Source organism: Rhea americana, unplaced genomic scaffold, assembly GCF_003343005.1.
Source record: "Rhea americana isolate MKP2758 unplaced genomic scaffold, rheAme1 scaffold_262, whole genome shotgun sequence".
NCBI lineage: Eukaryota > Metazoa > Chordata > Aves > Rheiformes > Rheidae > Rhea > Rhea americana.
In genome coordinates, this window is record NW_028186382.1 from 621,004 (window position 1) to 643,415 (window position 22,412).

General features: G+C 45.8%; 1 protein-coding gene across 1 annotated transcript in view; it reads right to left on the minus strand.

Moving 5' to 3' along the window:
- Positions 1-1,328: 1,328 nt before the first annotated feature.
- Positions 1,329-22,412, minus strand: part of PSD2 (pleckstrin and Sec7 domain containing 2) — a 57,810-nt gene continuing 36,726 nt past the window's right edge. Inside the window, exons 9-14 of the mRNA XM_085307729.1 lie at positions 19,102-19,292; positions 17,814-17,884; positions 7,863-8,020; positions 6,062-6,206; positions 4,778-4,921; positions 1,329-3,147 (exon numbers count right to left, since the gene is read on the minus strand). Of these exons, the coding sequence (XP_085163855.1) occupies positions 2,941-3,147; positions 4,778-4,921; positions 6,062-6,206; positions 7,863-8,020; positions 17,814-17,884; positions 19,102-19,292 (916 nt within the window). The 3' untranslated portion in view covers positions 1,329-2,940. The remainder of the gene's footprint in view (positions 3,148-4,777; positions 4,922-6,061; positions 6,207-7,862; positions 8,021-17,813; positions 17,885-19,101; positions 19,293-22,412) is intronic.

The following is a 22,412-nucleotide window of genomic DNA, read 5'->3' on the forward strand; positions in this document are numbered from 1 at the left end:
TGCAATGAATTTTGTGCCAAGCTGTGCCTGGGAGAAGGGGCCTGGCAGAAAGGTCAGGCTGAAATAACAGATGTAGAAGATGCTCTTTGGGACCAGGAAAAACTGTGCTATCTGCTGGAGGGTTACACACAGGCTGGGGGCTATCCTAAGGGGTGCATTTGGGCACTTATGGGAGGAAAAGAGTGTGTGCCTGCTTAATTCCTCTGAGCTGCTGCTCTTCTCTCATAGTGATGGCCAAATACTTCACCTCCAGGGAGGATGAAAATGGGACAAAAGCCTTTTTTCTTCCTTATCATAATCTAAGATGGTTGAGGGAGGTCAAAGAAGGTATGTTTGGGTGCTCTTAATGTTCTGTCTTAGGCAAGGTGATCCACCAGGCCTGTACATGCATAAGTGTCCTAATCAGCGCTGGTGCATCAGGACAAACCACACTGGTTGTTGTCAAGTGCGGATCTAGCCCTCTCAGCTGCCTTCCCAAGGTGTTTAAGACAGACTGCTGCCCCTTTCTACATCCATTGTGCAGAGAGTCTCTCAGATATGAGGAACTTTTCTGGTGCTCAGATAACACTTTGCAAGACACCAGTTTTCCTTGCATTTCACTCCTGGCCAAGGGCAGCAGATTAACATGCTGGACTGAACTGCTCTTGGTTGCTTCTTCAAACACATTGGAGACGTGGCTGCCTGCTTGGAGCGGATGGAAAAAGGAATAGGCTGACATATGAGATATTATTACCTTCAGACTTCAGAGAGCAAGTCAGGCCTGACTTTCCCCTAGGCTTCACTGTTTGGGTCAGGGTATCTTTAGCTACCAGATGTTTCCTGTGAGTAGCAGCATCTGAGAGGTCTTCAGTGCAAGCAGTATCTGTACAGCACTTGCCACGACAAAGCACCCAGTAAGTAGGTGCAACATCTAATGTAGCCAAGGCTCTTTTGGGAACAGTTTCTAGGACACTTCCAACCAGTGCAGATGTTGATATCTTCCTCATCTCATAGACCTCTAGGCTGCGGGTGGAAAGGTAGGACTGGAATTTGCTGGATGAAAGAATGAGTTACCTGAATACATTCCCAAAGCAGCCAATTTGTCTGCATCTGCTCAGAGAGCCATCTGTCCTAAGCATACACAGGCTAGCAGTCCCAGTGCCCAGGAGGATGTGCGGGCTGGCACCCCAATCATGGAAAGGCAATGAGAGTTTTCTGGTGTTGTCAGTAGGGGTCTGGTTTTCACTCAACAGGAGCTGTTGGAGACCAGTTTGAGCATAACTACCTATGCTGTAAAATCCATGACCACTCCAGCCAACAGGCCTTGGTGGAAATGTATTTCAGACCAATTCTCTTTACCAACAGATTCAGCTTTATTGTTATTCTTTTCACATGATTCTTAGTGCATCATTTCAAATAAACTATCAAACTGTACAAAGAAACAGAGAGATCAAAAGAAGAGGTGGCAAAGTTGGGTGAAGGTTTTTAGTGGCATGAACCATCATGGAAAACAGTAGTCTATAGGCTCTCAAATGTTTACAGTCCAAAGAAAATTTTTTTTGTTTGTTTAAAAAATGCTGCAAAAATATAAACAGCAAATGACAGCGTAATTAGCAGCTACAAGATCCCTTAAAACTGGAACTTGATTACTGTGAATGTACCTAGGAGAAAGAAAAGCAACCCAAGAACCAAACCAAATAGTGAAATAAATAATAAAGTGCAGAAGGACAGTCATGGCATTGAAATGTAGTAGAATCATTTCTAGTACAACAGTAAATCATTGGATCACAGACAACAGAAAGGAACAGAAACACAATTCCCCATTTAAAAGAGTATACTATGTGAATTGCAAAAAGGAGGAAGTACAACATTGATGGACAGTTAGAATCACTCCTGCACACATAGAAAAGGTTGAATCTGAAGCATATCTCCAATTGTGCATCGAACCCAAAGTGGCAGAAGTCATGGATCCTAAATAAGCAGCAAGATGGTCAGTTTGTCTGATTCAGCAGGAACAGGAGAGCAATGTTTCATAGCAAAGCCAGACGGGATTTCCTTTTGGGTACAAAAAAAAAGAAAAAAAAATGAAGAAAGAAAGAAAGAAAGCTAGGTAGGCTACTGCATTTTTGAAAATATCCTAATAGGCTGGTCAGACCCTCCATGGTCCCTAATATCTTCCCCAGGAAGTTTACCGTTGCTTGCACATTGAGGTTTAAAACCCACGTTAAAGTTTCCTTATATATCTATATCTATTTATATATATTTATATGTGTGTGTATATATATATAAAAAAAAGGAAAAGGCGATAGAGGGCACCTCAGGCCTCCACTGCCGTGGGCGGATCATGTTCTCGTGTGCCCATGCTGAAGACGCTTCTCACTCGATTAGTGACTAGCTCATGGAATCTGTCTTGCCATGTGTCAAACGGTGCTCTTCTCATGGCAAGAACATGCTCTGCTGCTCTGTGCCCTTCTTGGAGAGTGTTTGTGGTGCCACAGACCCTGTTTTCTCACCAGAGAGGTGAGGGCTGAACCTTTGAACATGAGAATTGGTTGAGTTTTCTGCATTGCCAGAAACTGCCGATGTGAACCAGTAGAGACTCCAAGGAGAGAAGGAAGGAGGGAAGGACTGAGAAAGAAAGGGCTACTGGAGAAAAGAGCAACCTGGCCTTTGGAGAATAATCATATCCCTTTATTGTGCAGCTAGCAGTAGGAGGGAAAGAAAAGCCACAGGTGCTGTTAAGGATGAAGAAAAGGTGGAGCGTCTATGATGCTGAAATGCCAGAACGTTGCCAAGGAGTGTCAACTAAAGCTTCTTTGACTTCTTTCACTAGAGCAGTCACTGTGTCATGTATGTCTACAGCTTTGTTCATATAAATTCCTAGGTAAAATTGTGCTCATCGATCTAGTCCAGGAGCGCAAAGCATTGCTGGTTCATTCACTCTTCTGTGTGCGTTCCTTGTTAAGTGTTCTGCTCTATACTGTCCTTCTCTGCCTTGCAACTGATGGACATATGCCCTTGACTCAATGAAGGGCTTGAATGTGTCTTCCGCAAAGCAATATCATCAGCTTCCACTTTGAAGAAGTTGGTTTCAATTTTCTCCAGGTCATCTGTCCCAACTTTTATCTTCATGCACAGCAGGTTGATGTATGTCTCATAGCGGCTCTTCTGCAGGGGAACAGGGAACAGAGCAGAGAACCTGGGAACAGGGACAGAATAGGGCATGCACGGAAAGCAGAGACTGCTACTGAGGAAAACACATGCTATATTGTCAGGATCACACTAATGAGAGCCAGTAAGTACAGTTTAATTACAGCACAATGCCTGACCTATGGGACAGTCTGACAAGACCAATCAACCCAAGGGCRAAAGTGGAAGGTTGTGCAAGACTCTAGTTTCTCTTATAGGTCTCAACTCTCACTCCAACTGTGAAAGGCAGGCTTTAGAGGCAAAAGCAGGCCAACAGATTTGCTCCTTCCTGGAGCAATTCAGAGTCTCCATCTTCCTTCCTGCCTGGTTAGGAACATCACAAAGAAGTTCCTAGTGAGCAAAGTAATTTTCAGAGAGGAATGTTCCCTTCCTTTGATTTGAATACTTCTGCTTGCTGTTGTACTCATTCAGTGAATCACTGTTACTGTTAAAATGTGCCTCCATTGTTCCTCACAGAACATAGCACAAAAAGGAGGCATTTCCACTCTGCCTGGCACCTTTACTCCAAGGTTAGGGGGGTTATGTTTTTATGGGCTTCTGTAATACCCAATCCTTTCCCTAAATCTCAAAGGGAGATCTAATTCTCCCTTCTTTGTCAACACAGGCATTTCCAGAGAACCCCTCAAAAGACAGGTGAGGTGAATTGCACTCTGGTAGTGCCAATTTCTACTCCCTGACTAAAAATGGAGTCTAGAGAACTAGCTCAAATGGAGACTTCTCCGTTGCAGGTATCCTAAATAAGATATTTGGCAAATAGGAGGCAAAGGGGCTGTAACAACAACCAACAAATATTTGAAGGGTTGGCACAGAGACAGTAGGCCATCAATTGTGGCTTGGAAGATACAGGTTGGGCTTTACAAGAAAACCTTTCCCCAAGAGGGTGGTGCAGCATTGTGATGCAGCACCTTGGAGGTAGGAGATCTCCATCACTATAGATTTCCAAGACTTGGCCAGAAAAGCCATGGCCAGCCTGGCAATAATCCAACCTCTGGCTGAGAGCAGGACTATAGGCCCCTAGTAGGCTCTTCTCACTGACTCCTCTATGGCAGGTATCCCACCTTGTGCTCAGCTCCTTCTGGAGCAAAATGGCCTATTTCTCTCACAAAGAATATTATTTAGATTTTGCAGAGCTTTTAMAATTAGCTACATGCATCCTCAAAGAGTCTGTAATCAGAAATAACATGGTCTTTGGCTTTTATTTACAGAAATAGTTTTGCCAAAACAAGAATAGTTCTCTCGGGATTTCCCTCAGATTTTTATTAATGTTGCTGAAAAGACTGATGCTTGCCAACAACTGAAACATCTTCTTACTTGGGACTTGAGGAAGATTTTACTTCTCTCATCAGTTTTCCTCTCCTCACATTAGAAATCACAGAGGGGGTGCAATGTCTGTTATATCTTTTTTTAGCCTAAATGCAAAACAGTGAAACTTGCTGCTGCCCTATGACACCCATCGAGCCTGTAAGCTCTCTTTCATTTCTCCCCTTTCATGCTTTCCCGGACACACAGTATCCGCTCCAGACTTATCAGTTCTCTCTCTTATCAGCCAGGGTATCATTTATTACAGAAAAGATGAAAGTTCCTTTACCTCAAATATTAGGTAATGCTCTTTCAGCCTATACTCCTCAGCCTCTTTTGACTTGAGGCTCTTTTCTACAGGATGTAATTTATGCTCTGCTAATTCATCTGCAATCTGCTTCATTTTATTTTCATGGGATCTTAGCTGTTCCTCCTGCAGAGAGAAGCAGATCAGGTATTAAAATGTACAAAGATATAACACATAAGTGCACTGCCTGCCAATCAGTGTGAAATCCGACTCTGCAAGGACATAAGCTTAGCTACTGGAATGGGCTGTGTACCATGTGTGGGAACCAAAGGTGTGCAGCACATTTGCAAATTCATCTGATAAGGAGCAGTAGAAAGATAGGTATTTGAGGAAGATCAAAACCCATCCATCACAAGTGTCAGGAGTAGATTTCACTTTTTAGCATCTTGGGCCTCTTTAGCATCACAAATATGAAATGCACTGTGTCCTTTAATACCCAGACAGAACTGTCTGTGTCCCCAGAGCTGAGTATCCTGCTCTTTTTAGAGAAAAAAGCACCCTCCAAGTCTGTGCTCTAAGAAAGTCAGCATCCACCCACATGTTGGATGTTGTATCCAATACAGGTATGATAGATCATATACAGATAAGAAGCTCTGATCATTTCAGGCTATCCTCTCCTTTCCGCTCTGTTAAGGCCCAGTGCTTTTTGGAGGTGCTAAGGCATGTTTTACATTCCCTGGGTAGTAAAAATGAAAGCTTCTCTTTGGATGGCAGCTGCCCATCACTGTTGGTTAATTGAGCCTTAGGCAGCTGTGCTGTAGTGTACTGTGCCCCACTGCTTCCAAACAGCCTTCCCAAGTGAGTAGGACTCAGACTCCCTCTTCTCTGTAGCTTCTCAGCTTCAGAAATAACAGGGTGCCTTCTCTGAGTGTCCTGCTACGAACTAAATCAAGGCTGTAGCAAGCTCTTGGGCTCAGCAGCACCAGTCAWTTCAATCTCAACAATGGAGAGGTGCTAGGATGTGATGGGCAATAAGCAATAAACAGTCCAGAATCAACAGCCATTAAGGCAAAAGTGTGCACAGGAGTGTTTTACCTTCATTGCAGAGTAAATATTGTCCAGAGATGGGATTTGCTGTGCTCTGTCCAAGTTGCCCACTACATCCTTCCTGCCCTGAAGATAGGTGTGTGTGTACCCCTGAGTGCTTAGATATGTCAGGCAGGCAGGTGCTGAGAGAAACCACAGATGGGTTCACTTAGAGCTATATGCTGAAGGGCTGGCTAGGCACCAGGTACCTCCACCATCACCCCTTCTCTCACACATTACCTGGCACAGTTTCGTCATGGATGAAGGAAGGAGTGGGCGGCAGAACTTCTTCATGGAGCAGATTGCAGCTGGGAAGGCCGGGGCAGAGAAAATGGCAGCAACGAGGTTGATTCGTAAGATCCAGGAGAGCATTTCTTCCTTACTTCTGTTACAGAGGAAGGCAGAAGAGAAGCTGAATTTCTGTTAGTGCTCCTGACCCAAGCCCAGCCAGCTAAGGAAAGCCCTGAAGCTGTCTGCTCGCAGGAGGGCCATAAGCAGCTTTGCTTCAAAGCCATTTCTGTGCTACCCTTGGTTGTAAACAGAGCAAAATACTGCCTAATTGGCTCCTCTACAGTGCCTTAATGACTTCAGGACTGTTGTCAGCCTATGTGAAGTCCTGACAGTTCCACTTTCTCATCAACTTTGCATTCTATGAGAAGTTGAGAAGAGGTAACATGGTGGCAAATGCAAAGGACATATGACTCTTTGGAGATCTGGAGCCCCACAACAAAAGTCCTATGAAGCACATGGATCCCTCAGATGTTTGCGGGACACAGCCCAGGGTCCTTAATCAGATCTGTTCAGGAAATGCTCCCACTAGGTTTCAACTCGATTTTCACTGTATGAGTCTAGATGTTAAGATTTAGCCTGATATTAATACCCTACCCTAACTTACAGTGTCAAGCATCTTAGGAGGTGACAAAGAAAACATTGAATAGAAGGCAGCTCAATTACGTGGCACTTGTTAGCAGAACAACTTTCCTCTGCAYTGGCCTGAGGAAAAAGATACAGTCAGGATTGGAAGACTTCTTTAATGACCTTAATGTAGTTTTCCCTATCACTTGCTGACAAGGTGAACTGTCAGCTTCTTATTTCAATGCCCACAGATTGAGAACAGAAGCTAGTAAGAGGAGAGTGTCAGGACACATCCACACTGGGGACCCCAGGACCATACTTGGTAGTATGGTGGTATGATTTGGGCTGGCTTATTACAGTAGCTCAAAGTGTCTGCACAGAACAAGCAGGGAGAGACTTTGGAAATGTTCACTCCAGATAGCTGTCTCACAAAGAGTTAGTGCTGGGATATAACTTTCAACTGGTAAAACTTCAAGCACAGTTCAAAACAGTCTTACAGTTCAGTGCAAGTGTGTCTGTATATTCCTGCGCTGTTTTTGAGGGACTGTGGGTATTCCATAGCATGTCTGAAAACTGTGTTTTCCTGTCCAGCCCTGGAAACCCTCTCTTGTGATGTAACCCACAGACAAGTTCTGGAAACATTCTGCTTCATCAGCTTTCCCTCAGTCCTTTACTAGTAAAATACAACTGAAGCCTGTGGGATTATGCCTGATGGACTGTGTAGTCAAGCTGGATATAGCTTCAAGGGGATGAGATGGGGGGCTCTGGATCACTGCAGCATTTTTGGCGCTAATGTCTGAGTGAGGGAGAAGGGGAAGATACCTCCCTTCTCAACCCTTCACATCTCATCCTCACTTGCTCAACAAGCTTTGCTGACAAACCAGAAAGGACTGACACACAGCACTGTCAAAAGTCTGATTGCCATCCCATAAGTAATCTCTGCTCACCTGAGCTATAAACCATGAGCCCCATGACCAAATTCCTTGCAGAGGAACCAGTCCGACAGACCTCACCCTCAGCCCTCCTTCTGCTTAGCATCTTCTTCCCCATAATTCTTTTTCTTTCCAGGGTTCTCCTTTAATGTGCATGTTGATTTGATCAAAAGAATATCCAGCACTGAATGGAAGTTGGCTTGCCATTTCAGGTTTGGAGGGAAATCTCCTGGTGAGGAACTGCTGGTACTTACGGGGCCTGGAATAGAAACACTCTCCAGTCAGCTGTCTTCAGCTTCAGCACATTCGATTTTTTGCTGTAGTCAGAGGCTTTCGTGGCTAAGGCGTGGTGAACACGAATAGCATTCTTTAGATCCACTTCAGAGAGGTCTTTGTCAGGTTTATATTCATCCTGTGAAGAAGGAACATTAATTGGATAATGACAACACTAACATTTGTGGATTACTTTAACAAATATGCCTTTTTCTCTGTGCTGTAATCACAGAGTACTAAGACCAGGAAAAGCACTACTTTGTACAGTAAATGCTAGGACCTGACAATGATAATAATTAACATCTGGCATCCTCCCCCATTATTAAGATCACTGGGAAGATGTAAAGAAGGAGATGAAAGTTATAAAAGCAATTATCAATAGTTACCTCTAACACAGCACATGCCTGGAGCTTTGAGGGAAGACACAAGACAGGGCTAAGTTTCTGCAGAGCTTTACCCACAGCCACAGAACTCACACTGAGGTGCAACTCCTGGTTGTCAGCAGGTATCAGCTAGAGCCTGCTGTGGGGCTACACTGATTTACATGCTAGAGGACCTAAGGCTCAGGGACTTGCACTACCTTTGGAAGCCCTGGAACATACACATTTCTGGAGCCTAGTGCACCTCTCCATTCAGATGTGTGGCTGGTGGGATAGTTGTCAAGCTGAGCATGGCCTAGTCAAATCATACTTAGTCTCTCTTTAGTGGTTTTGACCCTTTGGCATGGTCTCTCATGTAATTCATTAGAGAGTCATTTGCAGATTGTAGCAGCATTGCCTTTATTCCTGCTTCCTTGATGCTCTGTAGCACTTTCCTCACTGCAAGAGCATTTCACACAAGCAAGGAATGTAACAATAACTACATATTTATATATTTCATAAACAGATAGAAAATCTCAAATATCAGACTAATAGGATTGTCTGAACACAGCACTTCTTAGGAAAAATAGGAATTCCATCAATCCCATGTTTATCTTTTGCTTTCAAATTGACTGAGCTCCTGGCCACTTTAAGCCAGCCTCTCGCACTGTTCGCTTTCCAGCTAAATGGCTGGTCCAGCTGGGTGGTGAGATGGATGAATGGATGGAAACCTGGTCCTAGCTAAAACAAATTGCTTTCTCTCCAATCCTGCCAAGTGCCCACCTATGGTTGGTTATAAACTGCACCAGCTCCCCTCCTCCAGGCCACTGCCTGGATGAGTTGGCTGGTGCAAGGGAAAGGGCCATATTGGGACTGCACAGCTATGTTGTGGGAGTGGAGAGCAGAATTGCCTTTTTGGGTAACTACACTGTCTAATGGCAGCTTGAGCTGTTGTGAAATGACCATGTTATGGCCTATTTCATGGTAGGCTATCCTTGCAAGAGCCTGTCTTGCCCTGCTGATTATGAACCTAGAAGACTAGTTCAGTCTTAGTTGCCTTGCCTTCTTTGACTGTCCCTGACTCTCAACACAGGAGCAGCTCTCCCCTCACACTGGTGATCTATTCATCCTAACCCTTCTTCAGGTTTCAAGCTAGAGCTGAGTCTCTTCTATAGTCTTGCAAAAAAGATGTTTCTTTCCAATGTCTTGGTGTCACAAATCCAGGCCTCAAGGGAAAAGCTGTGCCAGTTTCCTAGTTGGTAATTCTAGTCAGTAAGGCCATTCTGTTGCAAGGCCAGAAAGGTCTTCCATCTGCTGCAGGGGCTCTACAGAACAACTGGGACCACCACCATGCAGTACATGAAAGTGGCTGGCACAGATCCTTGCTCCTGATGAGAAAAAGGCGTCCAAAGTTTTTTATTCCTTTCTTTTCTGAGGTAGTCATCCCAATCTGAAGAGGGGCTGCCATAGCATCTGCAGTATGAAAACACGGGCTGTTTGGCTTCAAAGAAATGCTGCAGGGCACAAGGCAAAGAAATGTTTGGTATTGAGCCCTCACTCATGCAGTGACTGATGCCTTCTTAAGGATGAACTGCAAAGAAAAGTCCTGCATGGCAAAAAATGGGTGGTGTGGGCACCTTGCTCATAAGGTGATGATCAGATGGGTTGCACTGTGGGATGGTATAAACAGCCTTTCCCCAGTGCACCCCTGCATGGCTGCTTGGCTTGGAGCTCCTCTGAAATTCAAGCCATAGCCAAACGTCTACAGATGCCAGTGTTGACTGCAGAAGTCAAAAGGATTCTGTCAGTAGTCAGAAAGATGGGCTAATTGCCTTTCAACAAAGAAAAAAAAATGCTTTGGTTTATGAGGGCCTAATATGCTATTCCACTTGGTGGCAAACAGTTGCTTGAGGGAAACATTGCTGCTCAAGCCTAGTATACTGAAGAGACTTCCAATGCTGAATGTTTTTTCCAAAGTTGAAACTATTTGGATATGAATAACATTGATTGGGAAGCCCATGATCTCTTATTTCACAAAAAACTTTCTGAAAATATAGTGAGAATAATGAGGCTTAGTGGGAGATGACAAGGAGAAACTGTCATGGCTGCACATTGTTTCAACTAATGGAGATCTTCACCTTGATAGGCATCTTCATTTATTGCTTCTACTGATTACATGCTCATGTGCACTTATGTAGGCCTAAGGAAAGATCAAATTTTATTTTTCTAACATTGGGCCTGTGTATCAGTATGAGTTTGAGTCAAGCAGGTCCTCTCTGCTTTGTGCTTCCTCACCAGTGGAAATGATGCATTTGCAGGAATGCATGGTGCTGGATGCTCACTTCTGCATTGGTCAGGTCTTACAGGAAGCTCATACTGACACAAACATTGCAAAAGCCATGATGATATGTACTGCTGCCACTGCTGGGAGATCCTGAACAGGCACCCTCCATAGACCACCTTCCAGGCCTGTTAGGTGCCAGTCATAGATAACTGGAGTTCTTACTGTGCACAGTACTTGCACTAGCACTTAGCCTTCCCTGGGAGAATAATCCCATTGCCTTTCCACAAACTTTGTCAGTTCTTCTTTGAAGCCCCAGCTAGCTTTTCTAAGTTTTGCCTCTTATTCTGAACTTTGATGTAAGCTTAAGCACAAGCTTAAGTGCTTGTTGTTGTGGAAGAGGCATATTCAAAAACATAATAGTAAAACAGATACTTTCATTGAAGTAGTTCTGGTTTAAAGCTCAAAGAAAACCTTTTATATTAAAACCTAAGCAGTCTCCTGCCACTTTTGAAGGAACTTCATGCAATGATTATTCCATGCTAAAGTATTTCTAATTTTACCCTCATCTTTTTTAAACACAGTGTTATCCCGCTATTTCGAATTTCGCTTCATCTACAGATGCTGTTAATCTGATATCACAGGGTTGCCGAATGTCTTGTCTTCTGTGTCCTGCTTTGCTTACATGTGCCACTGTGAAATGGTCAAGGTCTGATCTGCCATTCCATTTCAATTAAATCAGCACAGGTTTCAAGGCCCCCAGCTCTCAAATGGAAAGAATTTATTTTTGACTTGCTTTTCTGGGTGGAGGATGGTGGGGTTCACCAATTTTCAGGGTATATTTTGGAGATGCTTTCTGYGGGAACTGAGCCCCTGTGCAGGGGTTTGTTTCAGATTCTCTCCAAATTCATTTAATTTACTTTTAATATTGACTGTGTAGACAGACTCCCAGTTCATATGCAGCTTCTGCCTGCAGAAAGACCCTGTTTAAATATGCATGACCAACCCCTTTCCTGGGCTTACTTTCTGCTAGCTATGGCAGTTTTCCATGGCATCTTTGGTTCACTCTTCTGAACCCAGCTCTCTCTTACTGCCCACCCCTGTGTGTGGAGGGTGGGAGATACACAGCTAAGATGACCGTCCCAGTTTACAGCTTGTTTTCAAGAAAAGGTCTCTCTTATGTCTGCCTGCCTACTAAAGGCATCTGGATGGAATGAAAGAGTCCAGTGCACTGATTCTACTGCCTCCTTCTCAGAGCCAGCCCCAAGCAGTGATATGAAAATGGTAAGGGAGCTACAGAGTTTTCTCATGTTTCAGCTTGTGAAGAATGCTCCTCTTTTTCAGTTCAGAGAAACCAGGCTAACTGTTTAATAAGGTTGTCTTCAGTCTGGCCATGAACTTGGTACTGTGAGCAGCATTACTGTGATAATGGCTTGCCTGCATGGGACAGTACCCACGGCTCAGGGCAGAGCTGGAAACTCCTCCATGAGTCTGGGCTGCAGGGTCAGATGCTAAGGGAAATGCTCAGACCCGCCCCCTTTTCAGTCCTTCCATATAAGAGCGCCTCATTCTTTATAGCCATTCATCTCTCCTCTCAATATCCCTCTATCATCTGTGGTGATTAAGGGTTATTATCCCCATTTTATAGAGGTGAAGTAAATGACCAAAGGCAATGGAGTGAGTCAGTGACCCGGCATGGATTAGAGTACAGAAGAGGTGTGCCCTGCTCCTAAGCCTGCATTTCGCCCTCAAGACTTTGGTGCATCCCTTTAAGGGATCAAGCAATTGCTTCAGCAGACTATGCTAGAACATGCTAATCCAGCAATTAACACTGGCAAGTCAGTGACATGTAACATCTCTACATCAGCAGGTTTATTGCTGCTGCCTGGATTGCTTTTAAAAGACTGCCATCTATCCAGCCACCCAGCTACCCCCACTCATCTACCCATCTTATATTAACCTCTGTATCTATCTACTCCTCCTTTTCTTTTGCTTATCTCCCGAGACAGCCCCCCTGCCATTTCTACTCCACTTAATCCACCAAGGCTGGTCTCCACAGTCTTCTGATAATCTTCAATTCAAGGTCCTTGGTTTGGGCTGATAGAAAACCTGGAACAGACTGAACTTGTGCTCCCTGGCATCAGGTTAGTCTGATAGCAGGTATTTTCTTCTCTGTCTTCACGACAGACAGTCCTTTACCAGTGACTTCTGCCCAAGCCAGGCTCTATCTTACATTTATCTGCAAGCATCTTGTGCTGAGAGCTTGGAAGGCTGGCACAGGTTTTCCCTCCTTTGTTGTACAATTATTTTGCTCTGCAAACCACCCCATCAGCAATAAATTGCACTAAGGATCAAGTGAGTGGGATAATTTTTATCAACTCTCTGTTGTGGTGCTGAGAACGTTTGGAAATCTCATGGGTTAAGGCCCGAGAAGGAAGGGGGGGGTCCAGGAGAGCTGGCTGATATTCAAACATCACTTCCTCCAAGCTCAAGAGCAGTGCATCCCAAGGAGAAAGAAGTGCAGCAAAGGGGGCTGGAGACCTGCATGGGTGAGCAAGGAGCTCTTGGCCAAATTCAGRCAGAAGAAGAAAGAAGGATGTGGAAGAGGAGACAGGCTACTTGGGAGAATTACAGGAATGCAGTCAGAGCATGTAAAGATGCAGTGAGGAAGGCTAAGGCCCAGTTGGAATTGAGTCTGGCAAGCGATGTTAAGGACAACAGGAAGGGCTTCTTCAAATACATCAGTAGCAAGAGAAGGACTAGGGAAAATGTGGGCCCACTASTGAATGCGGCGGGGGCCCTGGTGACAAAGGCTACAGAGAAGGCAGAATTACTGAATGCCTTCTTTGCTTCAGCCTTCACTGCTAAGGGCAGCCCTCAGGAATCCAAGGCTACAGCCTGGACGTGAGGGAGAAAGTCCAGAGAAGGGAAGACTTTCCTTTGGTTGAGAAGGATAGGATTAGAGATCTTCTGGGCAAGTTTGACATCCACAAATCCATGGGCCCAGATGGGATGCACCCACGGGTACTGAGGGAGCTGGCGGCTGTTGTTGACAGGCCGCTCTGCATCATCTTTGAGAAGTCCTGGAGAACTGGAGAGGTGCCTGAGGACTGGAAGAAAGCCAGTGTCACCCCAGTCTTCAAGAAGGGCAAGAAGGAGGACCCAGGCAACTATAGGCCAGTCAGCCTCACCTCCATCCCTGGAAAGAGGATGCAACAGCTCATTCTGGATGTCATCTCCAGGCATATGGAGGAAAAGAAGGTGATCAGGAGTAGCCAGCATGGATTCACCACGGGGAAATCCTGCTTAACCAATCTGACAGCCTTCTATGATGGAATGACTGGCTGGGTAGATAAGGGAGAGCAGTGGACGTTGTGTACCTTGACWTCAGCAAGGCTTTTGACATTGTCTCCCATAACATCCTCCTAGATAAGCTCAGGAAGTGTGGGTTAGACAAATGGACAGTGAGGTGGATTGAGAACTGGCTGAAAGGCAGAGCTCAGAGGGTCATCATAAGTGGTGTGGCATCCAGTAGGAGGCCTGTGGCTAGTGGAGTCCCCCAGGGCTCAGTACTGGGTCCGATCTTGTTCAACATTTTCATCAGTGACCTGGATGAAGGGACAGAGTGCCTCCTCAGCACGTTTCATAGAATCATAGAATCAGTAAGGTTGGAAGAGACCTCTGGAGATCATCTAGTCCAACCACTCTGCTCAAGCAGGGTCACCTGCAGCATGTTAGACAGGCTTGCATCCAGACGGGCTTTGAATATCTCCAAAGAAGGAGACTCCACAACCTCTCTGGCCAACCTCTTCCAGTGCTCCGTCACTCTCACAGTGAAGAAATYCCCCCTCACGTTCACGTGGAACTTCCTGTGGTTGAGTTTCTGCCCATTGCCTCTTGTCCTGTCACATGGGACAACTGAAAAGAATTTGTCCCCCTCCTCTTGACACCCTCCCGTCAGGTACTTGTAGACATTGGTAAGATCCCCCCTCAGTGTTCTCCTCTCCAGGCTGAACAGGCCCAGCTCTCACAGCCATTCCTCATAGGGCAGATGCTCCAGCCCTCTGATCATCTTCGTAGCCCTAAGCTGGACTCTCTCCAGTAGCTCCATGTCCCTTTTGTAGTGGGGTGCCCAGAACTGGACACAGTACTTGAGATGAGGACTCACCAGGGCTGAGTAGAGGGGCAGGATCACCTCCCTTGATSTGCTGGCAAAGTTTGTTGACAATACCAAGCTGGGAGGAGTGACTGATACACCAGAGGCCTGTGCTGCCATTCAGAGAGATGTGGACCGGCTGGAGAGCTGGGCAGAGAGGAATCTCATGAGGTTCCACAAGGGCAAGTGCAGGGTCCTGCACCTAGGGAAAAATAACCCTAGGCACCAGTACAAGCTGGGGGCTGATATTCCGAAGAGCAGCTCTGCAGAAAAGGACCTGGGAGTGCTGGTGGATGACAAGTTGACCAGGAGCCAGCTATGTGCCCTTGTGGCCAGGAAGGCCAATGGTCTTCTGGGGTGCATTAGAAAGTGTTGCCAGCAGGTCAAGGGAAGTGATCCTGCCCCTCTACTCAGCCCTGGGGAGGCCTCATCTCGAGTACTGCATCCAGTTTTGGGCTCCCCAGTACAAGAGAGACATGGAGCCCATGTCTACTGGAGAGAGTCCAGCTTAGAGCTATGAGGATGATCAGAGGGCTGGAGCACCTGCCCTACGAGGAATGGCTGTGAGAGCTGGGCCTGTTCAGCCTGGAGAGGAGAACACTGAGGGGGGATCTTACCAATGTCTACAAGTACCTGACGGGAGGGTGTCAAGAGGAGGGGGACAAATTCTTTTCAGTTGTCCCATGTGACAGGACAAGAGGCAATGGGCAGAAACTCAACCACAGGAAGTTCCACGTGAACGTGAGGGGGGATTTCTTCACTGTGAGAGTGAYGGAGCACTGGAAGAGGTTGGCCAGAGAGGTTGTGGAGTCTCCTTCTTTGGAGATATTCAAAGCCCGCCTGGATGCAGGTGACCCTGCTTGAGCAGGGTGGKTGGACTAGATGATCTCCAGAGGTCTCTTCCAACCTTACTGATTCTATGAATAGTTAAATTCTATGAAATGGCAGCACAAAGACTTCGGCTTAGTGGTCTTGTCTTTCTTCCATGAACTTAGTGGACCCTAGGCCTGCCAGTCTAGGTCAGCACAGGGAGTCCTTTGAAAGGGGCCATATATAGTGAAATAGCAGCTCATGATTAAGAAACCTGTTTTAACCCTTTGCCCAAATATTCAAGTTAACTTTATTGTTGTTTTTCCTTATATTACTTTGTTGGGGCACCCTAGGCAATTCTGGTCCCTCCCTCTAATTACATGTCAGTCATGGTTGGTATTTATCATACACCCTCATACACCTAGCCAAAATATAGGTGTTTTGATTCTTCAGTTCTCTTCCATAAAATAAGTCCTCAGCCTCTTAATGATTAGCCCCTCAAGGCCAAGCTTGATAAAAGCATTGTTCTCCTAACAACCATGTGTCTCTGTAAAGTCCATCCCCTCACTCTTTTGGAACTATAATCTTCTAGTATTAAAATAACAACCTGTCTTAAATACCAGTCTGTAAGGTCACTGCTACTGGCCTTGCAGAATGAAGAAAACCAAACCACTCCTCTTATCAGCAGGAATGATACTCAGCATTTGCTTCATGGCTCCTTCTAATACTATCCAAGCACTAAGAAAAATCCTGAGTAAACTGGATTTTAGACCAGCATAGGAAGAATCCTCTCCTGAGAGTGTATTTGTTTCCAAATACATTCACCCTCAACAACCTCACCTCAAGGCCCCTGCCCCTAAAGGTCCTTGTTAAAAAATTCMTTTAAATTCAATTAGTTCCTGTGCTTTTGATGAAACTGCATTTTTTCCATAGCAAAACTGTTCAACAAAACTAAATGTTGAGAGTAGCTCTGTGTTAGTTAAATCCTCATGTTTCATCCTGCAGTCAGCATGAGGACCTCTTCACTGGATGCTGCATGGAAATTGCAACAAGACAAGAGACTGGAGTGTAAAATCTGCATCAGTGCCATTTAGCAGGCTGGGCTCTCCTGTACACTGCAGCTTCCCTTAGCTGCAGAAGAAGTCCCTGTAGCCCTTTTCACAAGGCTGTAAAAAAAACCCATTTGGCTAAGAGCAACCCATACAGTAATTTACAATCAGCTACTGCCAGACTTTTGTTGGCCTTGTGACATGTGCCATAGTATCTGGCAAAACACAAGGATCATTGGGGTGTGCTATGAGCTCTGAGTCATAATTTCGTGCTGCCCTGAGGATCTTTGTGCCTTTCTTATATAAATCCACTCTTTGTTTACTTTCATTGCTTTGGAGATAATTCTGCAACTCACTGAAACATCTATCCACAGGGAGTGCTGTTTCAGCAAGGTGAGTTCAATGGCTTAGTGCACAGCATGTTTTACTAACTAGTTCAGACCTAGTTCAGTGGGTTATGTGACTGCATGATAAACAGGCACCCTTAGCTGGCACTTACTGACATTAAAGTGAGGTCCCATCCAGGCTTCTCAGATGTTCCCCACAAAAATACTACCATGGAAATCCTCCTAGCATTCAAGAATCTTCAAAGGCAGAGAGATGAATGGAGGTTCTTCTTTGGTGACTTTGCTCCCTGTGAAGGTTTGCAATTTATTTTGTGTTGACTAGAGATGGTTATAGACCTGGGGAGCTGGATGAAGCTCTATGGAACAGAGGTACAAAAAGGCAGAAAGCTCCATTTAGCAGCTCATGGAGAACCCAGCTCAGCAAGGTCCTGAAGGAGACGTATAAAATTTAAGCATGGAGAAGTCCTTACCGTGTTCAGTGGAGATACTTAKGCTCAGGTTTATGCCAGCAAATAAAACAACAGGCAGGACAAGATCAGTCTTCTGCTCTGCCCCCCTCAGATTCCTATTGCAAGGCTCACCAATATCCTGCATCATCTATTCCATATCATCTGCTCAGTAATCCTCCTCCTACCTGCTGGGACTCTTCTGCAGAAATCTTGCTTATATGTTCCTTCTTTCATATTTCTTCCTGTATGACCCTCTTGTGAAACTGTGAAAAGCACCTTTAGCATGAACATCATCAGAGAATATGACAGCATCCTCCAGTTCTGTGTATAGGTTTCAGGAGGATCTCTGTAGATGTCCATGTATGCATTAGGACATCTACACCTATCATCTGTACTTGCACCTATGGTATTCCTGCCTAGGGGAACATGACTGCTTTGGAGACAGCACAAATTAGCAAATGGTTCAGTCCACTATGATTACCTTTTGTAAATAAAGGATGGTCCCTTTAAGTACAGCATAAAATTTCTTCCAACCTCTTCTTCCTCGGGGAGCTAAAAAAGGAAGAACATCCAATTATACATGTCTGCTTCTGCCAGAGCGGCTTGACCTTTGCATTTCTGGCAAGACCAACCCTCTTTCTGACCCACCACAGACATCCACTGATGTCAGACCTCTTACACCTCCAAGCTGCTGCTTATAAGCAGCCTGTCTTCAGAGAAGTGCCCGTTAGAGAGACCTCAGCTGGGATATGCAAACTCACAGTGAGAACACAAGGAGGTCAAAACTAGAGATGAGAAGGTATAGGGGTACCAGTGAACACCTGCTGTAAGTCTCTGCTTCTCCAAACCCAGGTTCATGTTCCTTGGTTTTAATGCTTGAGGAGCAGTGACATTCCCTGAGCTTCTCTAGTTCAGATGGGTGAGGCAGACATACCTTGACTAAGGCAACTTATGTTCCACTAGGGATGGAGCCTTACCTCTAGCTGTCTTGGTGAACTCAGGGAAAGAAAGTTTGCTAGAAGCTGGGAAGGAGTGGGAGGTGAGGAGAGCCATCTACACCATCACAAGAGAGCTAGTCCTCCAGGAGTGTGTTATTAAGAAAGTGCTGGAAGCAAGGGGGGCCTTTGGTGGTAACCTTCTTGCAAGACCTTGTAATTCACTACAGTGACTGGGCCATCCATATTTGTTAGCAATAATAGTTATCCATGGAGATAGTTGATATCCAAGTGATTAGTGATTCCCTAATCACTGCTCACTAGCAAACAGCTTCCAAACACATTTCCCGTTACCTTTCCTGTGATCCCACATGCTGACTGCAAAATTATGAGGTATCCTGTTGCTCAGTGCTCTGCATATAACAGAATATAGATAAGGCCAAAGCTTCTAAGACCAGTCTGCCTTAAGGTCGGGGTGGGGTGGATGACAGCTGTGGAACCAGCCTTGCTCAGCTGCTCAGAGTGTGGAATTCAGGCTTATGCCCATGACAGAAGGTAGGGTCTATGTCAGCAACATGTGGAATAGTAGACACTTTCAGGTTCCTTGGCAGTGACAAGGGAAGACGGAGGTCTCCTGAAAACATTCAAATCTGCAAATGCCTCAAAATACCCACTTTTCCCTCTGAGCTGGTGCTCATGTATTGGGGGCTCTCTCTTGTATTCTCGGGGATGGGATGAGGAAATGCTGTACCAGAGGGACAGCCAGGGGGGAGGTTAGGGGTAGATTCTTTGTACTGCCTAGGGCACATCTCCCCCTATCTCATTAACACATACTTCTCTTCCCGTCCATGTCTGCATGAGTTTTGCGCGTGAGGACACCGTGCTTGTAGGTGACTGCATTCAGTGCTTGGGGGATGTCCAGGAAGGGGTTGCTGCTGTCAACAATCCTTGTCACTTTCTTTGCACTGGCTCCAAATTTGTCGTCTACCAGCTCCGAGAGTGATTTCCTCAACTCGTCCTCATCACTTGGAAATAAAGTCAGAGAAGAGATTGAGTGGAGGATACATGGGATGGGTTACAGTGGGCATAATCTACACCTGATTTTGAGAAAGTTGCTTATTATAAGACCAGTCAGAGAAAGAAAAGGCAGGGAGACCCAGGGACTGTAACATACAGGGCATACCACTGGTGGTGATCCGGACACAGCTTGAAGGAGCATAGACGGCATGCAACAGTCTCAATGGTTCCACTGATATTACTCAAAATAGACAAGGGATGGGCACCTATCTGAACACCAGTAATCTGCAGACTAGACATTGTTAGAACAATGAGCATTTCACAGAGTCCCCAACTATATGCCTCACCAACAGGAGTCAAGAGGAGGTCTTTTGCTAGACACCAGGTATCAAAGGGGTGTCACCTCTCCTGAGGCAGCTTCTGTGGCCTACTAGATACTGAAGGAGCTTTAGCAATTTTTTCCACATCTCTGAGGCACAAAAGCTCTGCAGACATTAAGAAGATGGGCCACCTGATCCTGAAAATCCTGAGCAGGTTWTGCATTTGACCCCTATTTCTGCAGCAGAGAGTAAAGATTGCTGGTCATTTCCAGAAACTGCTTCTCCTCACAGATGTCCTGGTTGTAGACTCTGGACAGCAAGGGCTGAGCAGTTAGGTTCCTCTTCCTTTCTGAAGTAAAAACTATTTGGCACATAGAAATAAGAACTTGTATGGGAAGTACTTCCCCAGTGTCTCTAGGACATTGTGAAGGTAAAGCAAACAAGGAATTTCTGCCCCATCTGTTCCTAGCTGGTGTCTAAAGGGCATGACTGGGCACCTTAGGTTGCAGACCAGACTGGGGCCAACTCTCAGCTGAGCGCTGAGCTGGGGACTAATCACTTCCTGAGATGTAAGCAGTAAAATACCACACTTTCCCATCTGCAGCAAGGAGACTGGTCAGAGTAACAGGAACCTCTACAAACATAAGTTTGGTTTATGTGCTCTTGGCTCCAATAGGAATCCTAGGGCTTGGGCAGAGTATAGATGCCACACTTGACTGGTGAGTTAGTGGGGGATCAGTTGTCTGGTTTGTGTTAGAGAGGTGCCTGGTGCTGGGATTGTGGTCCTGCCTGTCCATCTGGGCTTTGTGGACAGGGTATCTTCCTTGAAGGCCAAGCAGAGGGGTGGCCACGGAGCGAAGGCAGAGGCAAGCAGGCAGAAGAGTGTCTTGCTGATCCACGCAAGGCTATGACTCAATGCCATGTCTCTGAAGAAAACCAGGTAGCCTGTGCCAGGGATCATCTGTCTTGCTGCAGAGAAGGTGAAAGGTTTCTCACATTATAACTGGCTTGCCTGCAATAAAGCAAGACATGCTGCAGCAAGACAGGTCCCAGACTGATACCTGGGGTGAACAAGACGGTGAACAGAAAGAAGAGGGCAGTGTGGAGGGGTGGCAGATGAAGGGCTAATGCTGCTGAGTAGGATGAGACTGTTTCAGTCTGCCACAGCTGCTCCCTGTGGGGGATGCTGTTCCCCAGACAGGCCCATGTAAGGGAGCATGTGCTCCCCTCACCAGAGCTGTGTGCTTGCAGAAGTTGTATAACCACTGCCTGCAACCAATGAAAGCTGCACTTTTGCTGAACTCCTGTTATGTAAATTGTCCCACCAGGCACCTTTTGTAGAGCTAGAGAGCTCCCTCTCGTGACTGATGTACCACAGTATGCTACGCTACATGTGGCTGGCTCACCCAGGCTGCCATGGTCTGGCAGGGCTGGACATCTTCAGGGCTGCATTTCCATTACAAAGCTGTTATTGGTGCCTCTCTTTCTTAAGGATTTAATGTAGGATCATTTTTAAAGTGATAATACCAATAATACCAATACCACATGACACACTCAAAAATCACAGCCTTTCCAATGCTACAGTTTGGCTGCGTCACCACAGCCCCTGGCCCCTCCTGAAGGAACCACTAGCCCACAGCAAGCATTTCTGCCACTGGGACACAGCTGATGCTGGAGACTCTCCTTATGTCTGGAAAGCCTGACAAGTAGCTGAAGGAGGAGGTAGGATCAAACCATTTCCAGATACATTTCTGGCCAGGATAACATAAGGTTTACAGCAAACAGTGGAGCTAACAGGCCAAGAGGTGTTATTCAGTCTCACGATCCTCCAGAGACAATTGAGGCTAACTTAAAGAGGTGTTCATGCTGTAACCTGAAGGTCCCAGGTCTGTTACAGGCTTCCCTAAGGCAGAGGAGTGCATGCAGGGAGAGCTGCATGTAAGGCAGTGGGCTAGGGAACACACAGCACTTTTTTGTCAAGGGATCCTGACGTACACTGGAGACAGATAGTTTTTAATACAGAAAGAGAAGAAGGGCTGAGGCAGATGCAGTGCAACTGTTTGTGAAATCGTCATGGAGTAATCACGCTAGCTGTTCTMAGAACTGTCACCATGTTGTTTCAGGGTAGCTGGAGATGAGAAAGGTGCCTGTATACAGCTGAAGGGGAACAGATTTATCTCGTCTAAGATCTTTATCAGTGACTTAGAAGAGAAAACAGAGTGCACCTCATCAAGTTCGTGGATAATATCAAACTGGGAAGTGCAGTCGACATCCAGGAGGGCAGGGCCAACATTTAGAGGGATTCTGACAGGTTGGAGGGAATGGCCAAGAGAAACCTCATTAAATTCAGCAAGGACAAATGCAGTACAAGTATTGCAGTAGGATAGAGTACTCTGCAGAGGGAGTAGCTCTGTGGAAAAAGGCCCTGGGGTTCCCAATGAACAACAAGCTGAACATGAGCTAGTGATATGTCCTGGCAGCAAAGAAGGCCAACAGCATCCCGGGCTGTCTGAACAAAAGCACAGCCAGGAGGTTGAAGGAAGTGACCTCTACTCTGCACCTGTTAGACTGTATGAAGATACTGCAACCAGTTTCCCCAGTACAGGAAAGAATTTGAAAAATTGGGGAGTCCAGCAGAGGCCCTCTGGATGGCCAGGATGGCCCTGAGGATGGCCTCACTGGGGCACTTGCCCTGTGAGGAGAAGCTGAGGGAAATGGGCTTGTTCAGCCTACAGTATAGATGGCTTCAGGGGACCTCACTGCAGCCTTCTAATACCTGTGAGGAGTTTACTAAGAAGTCAGAACCAC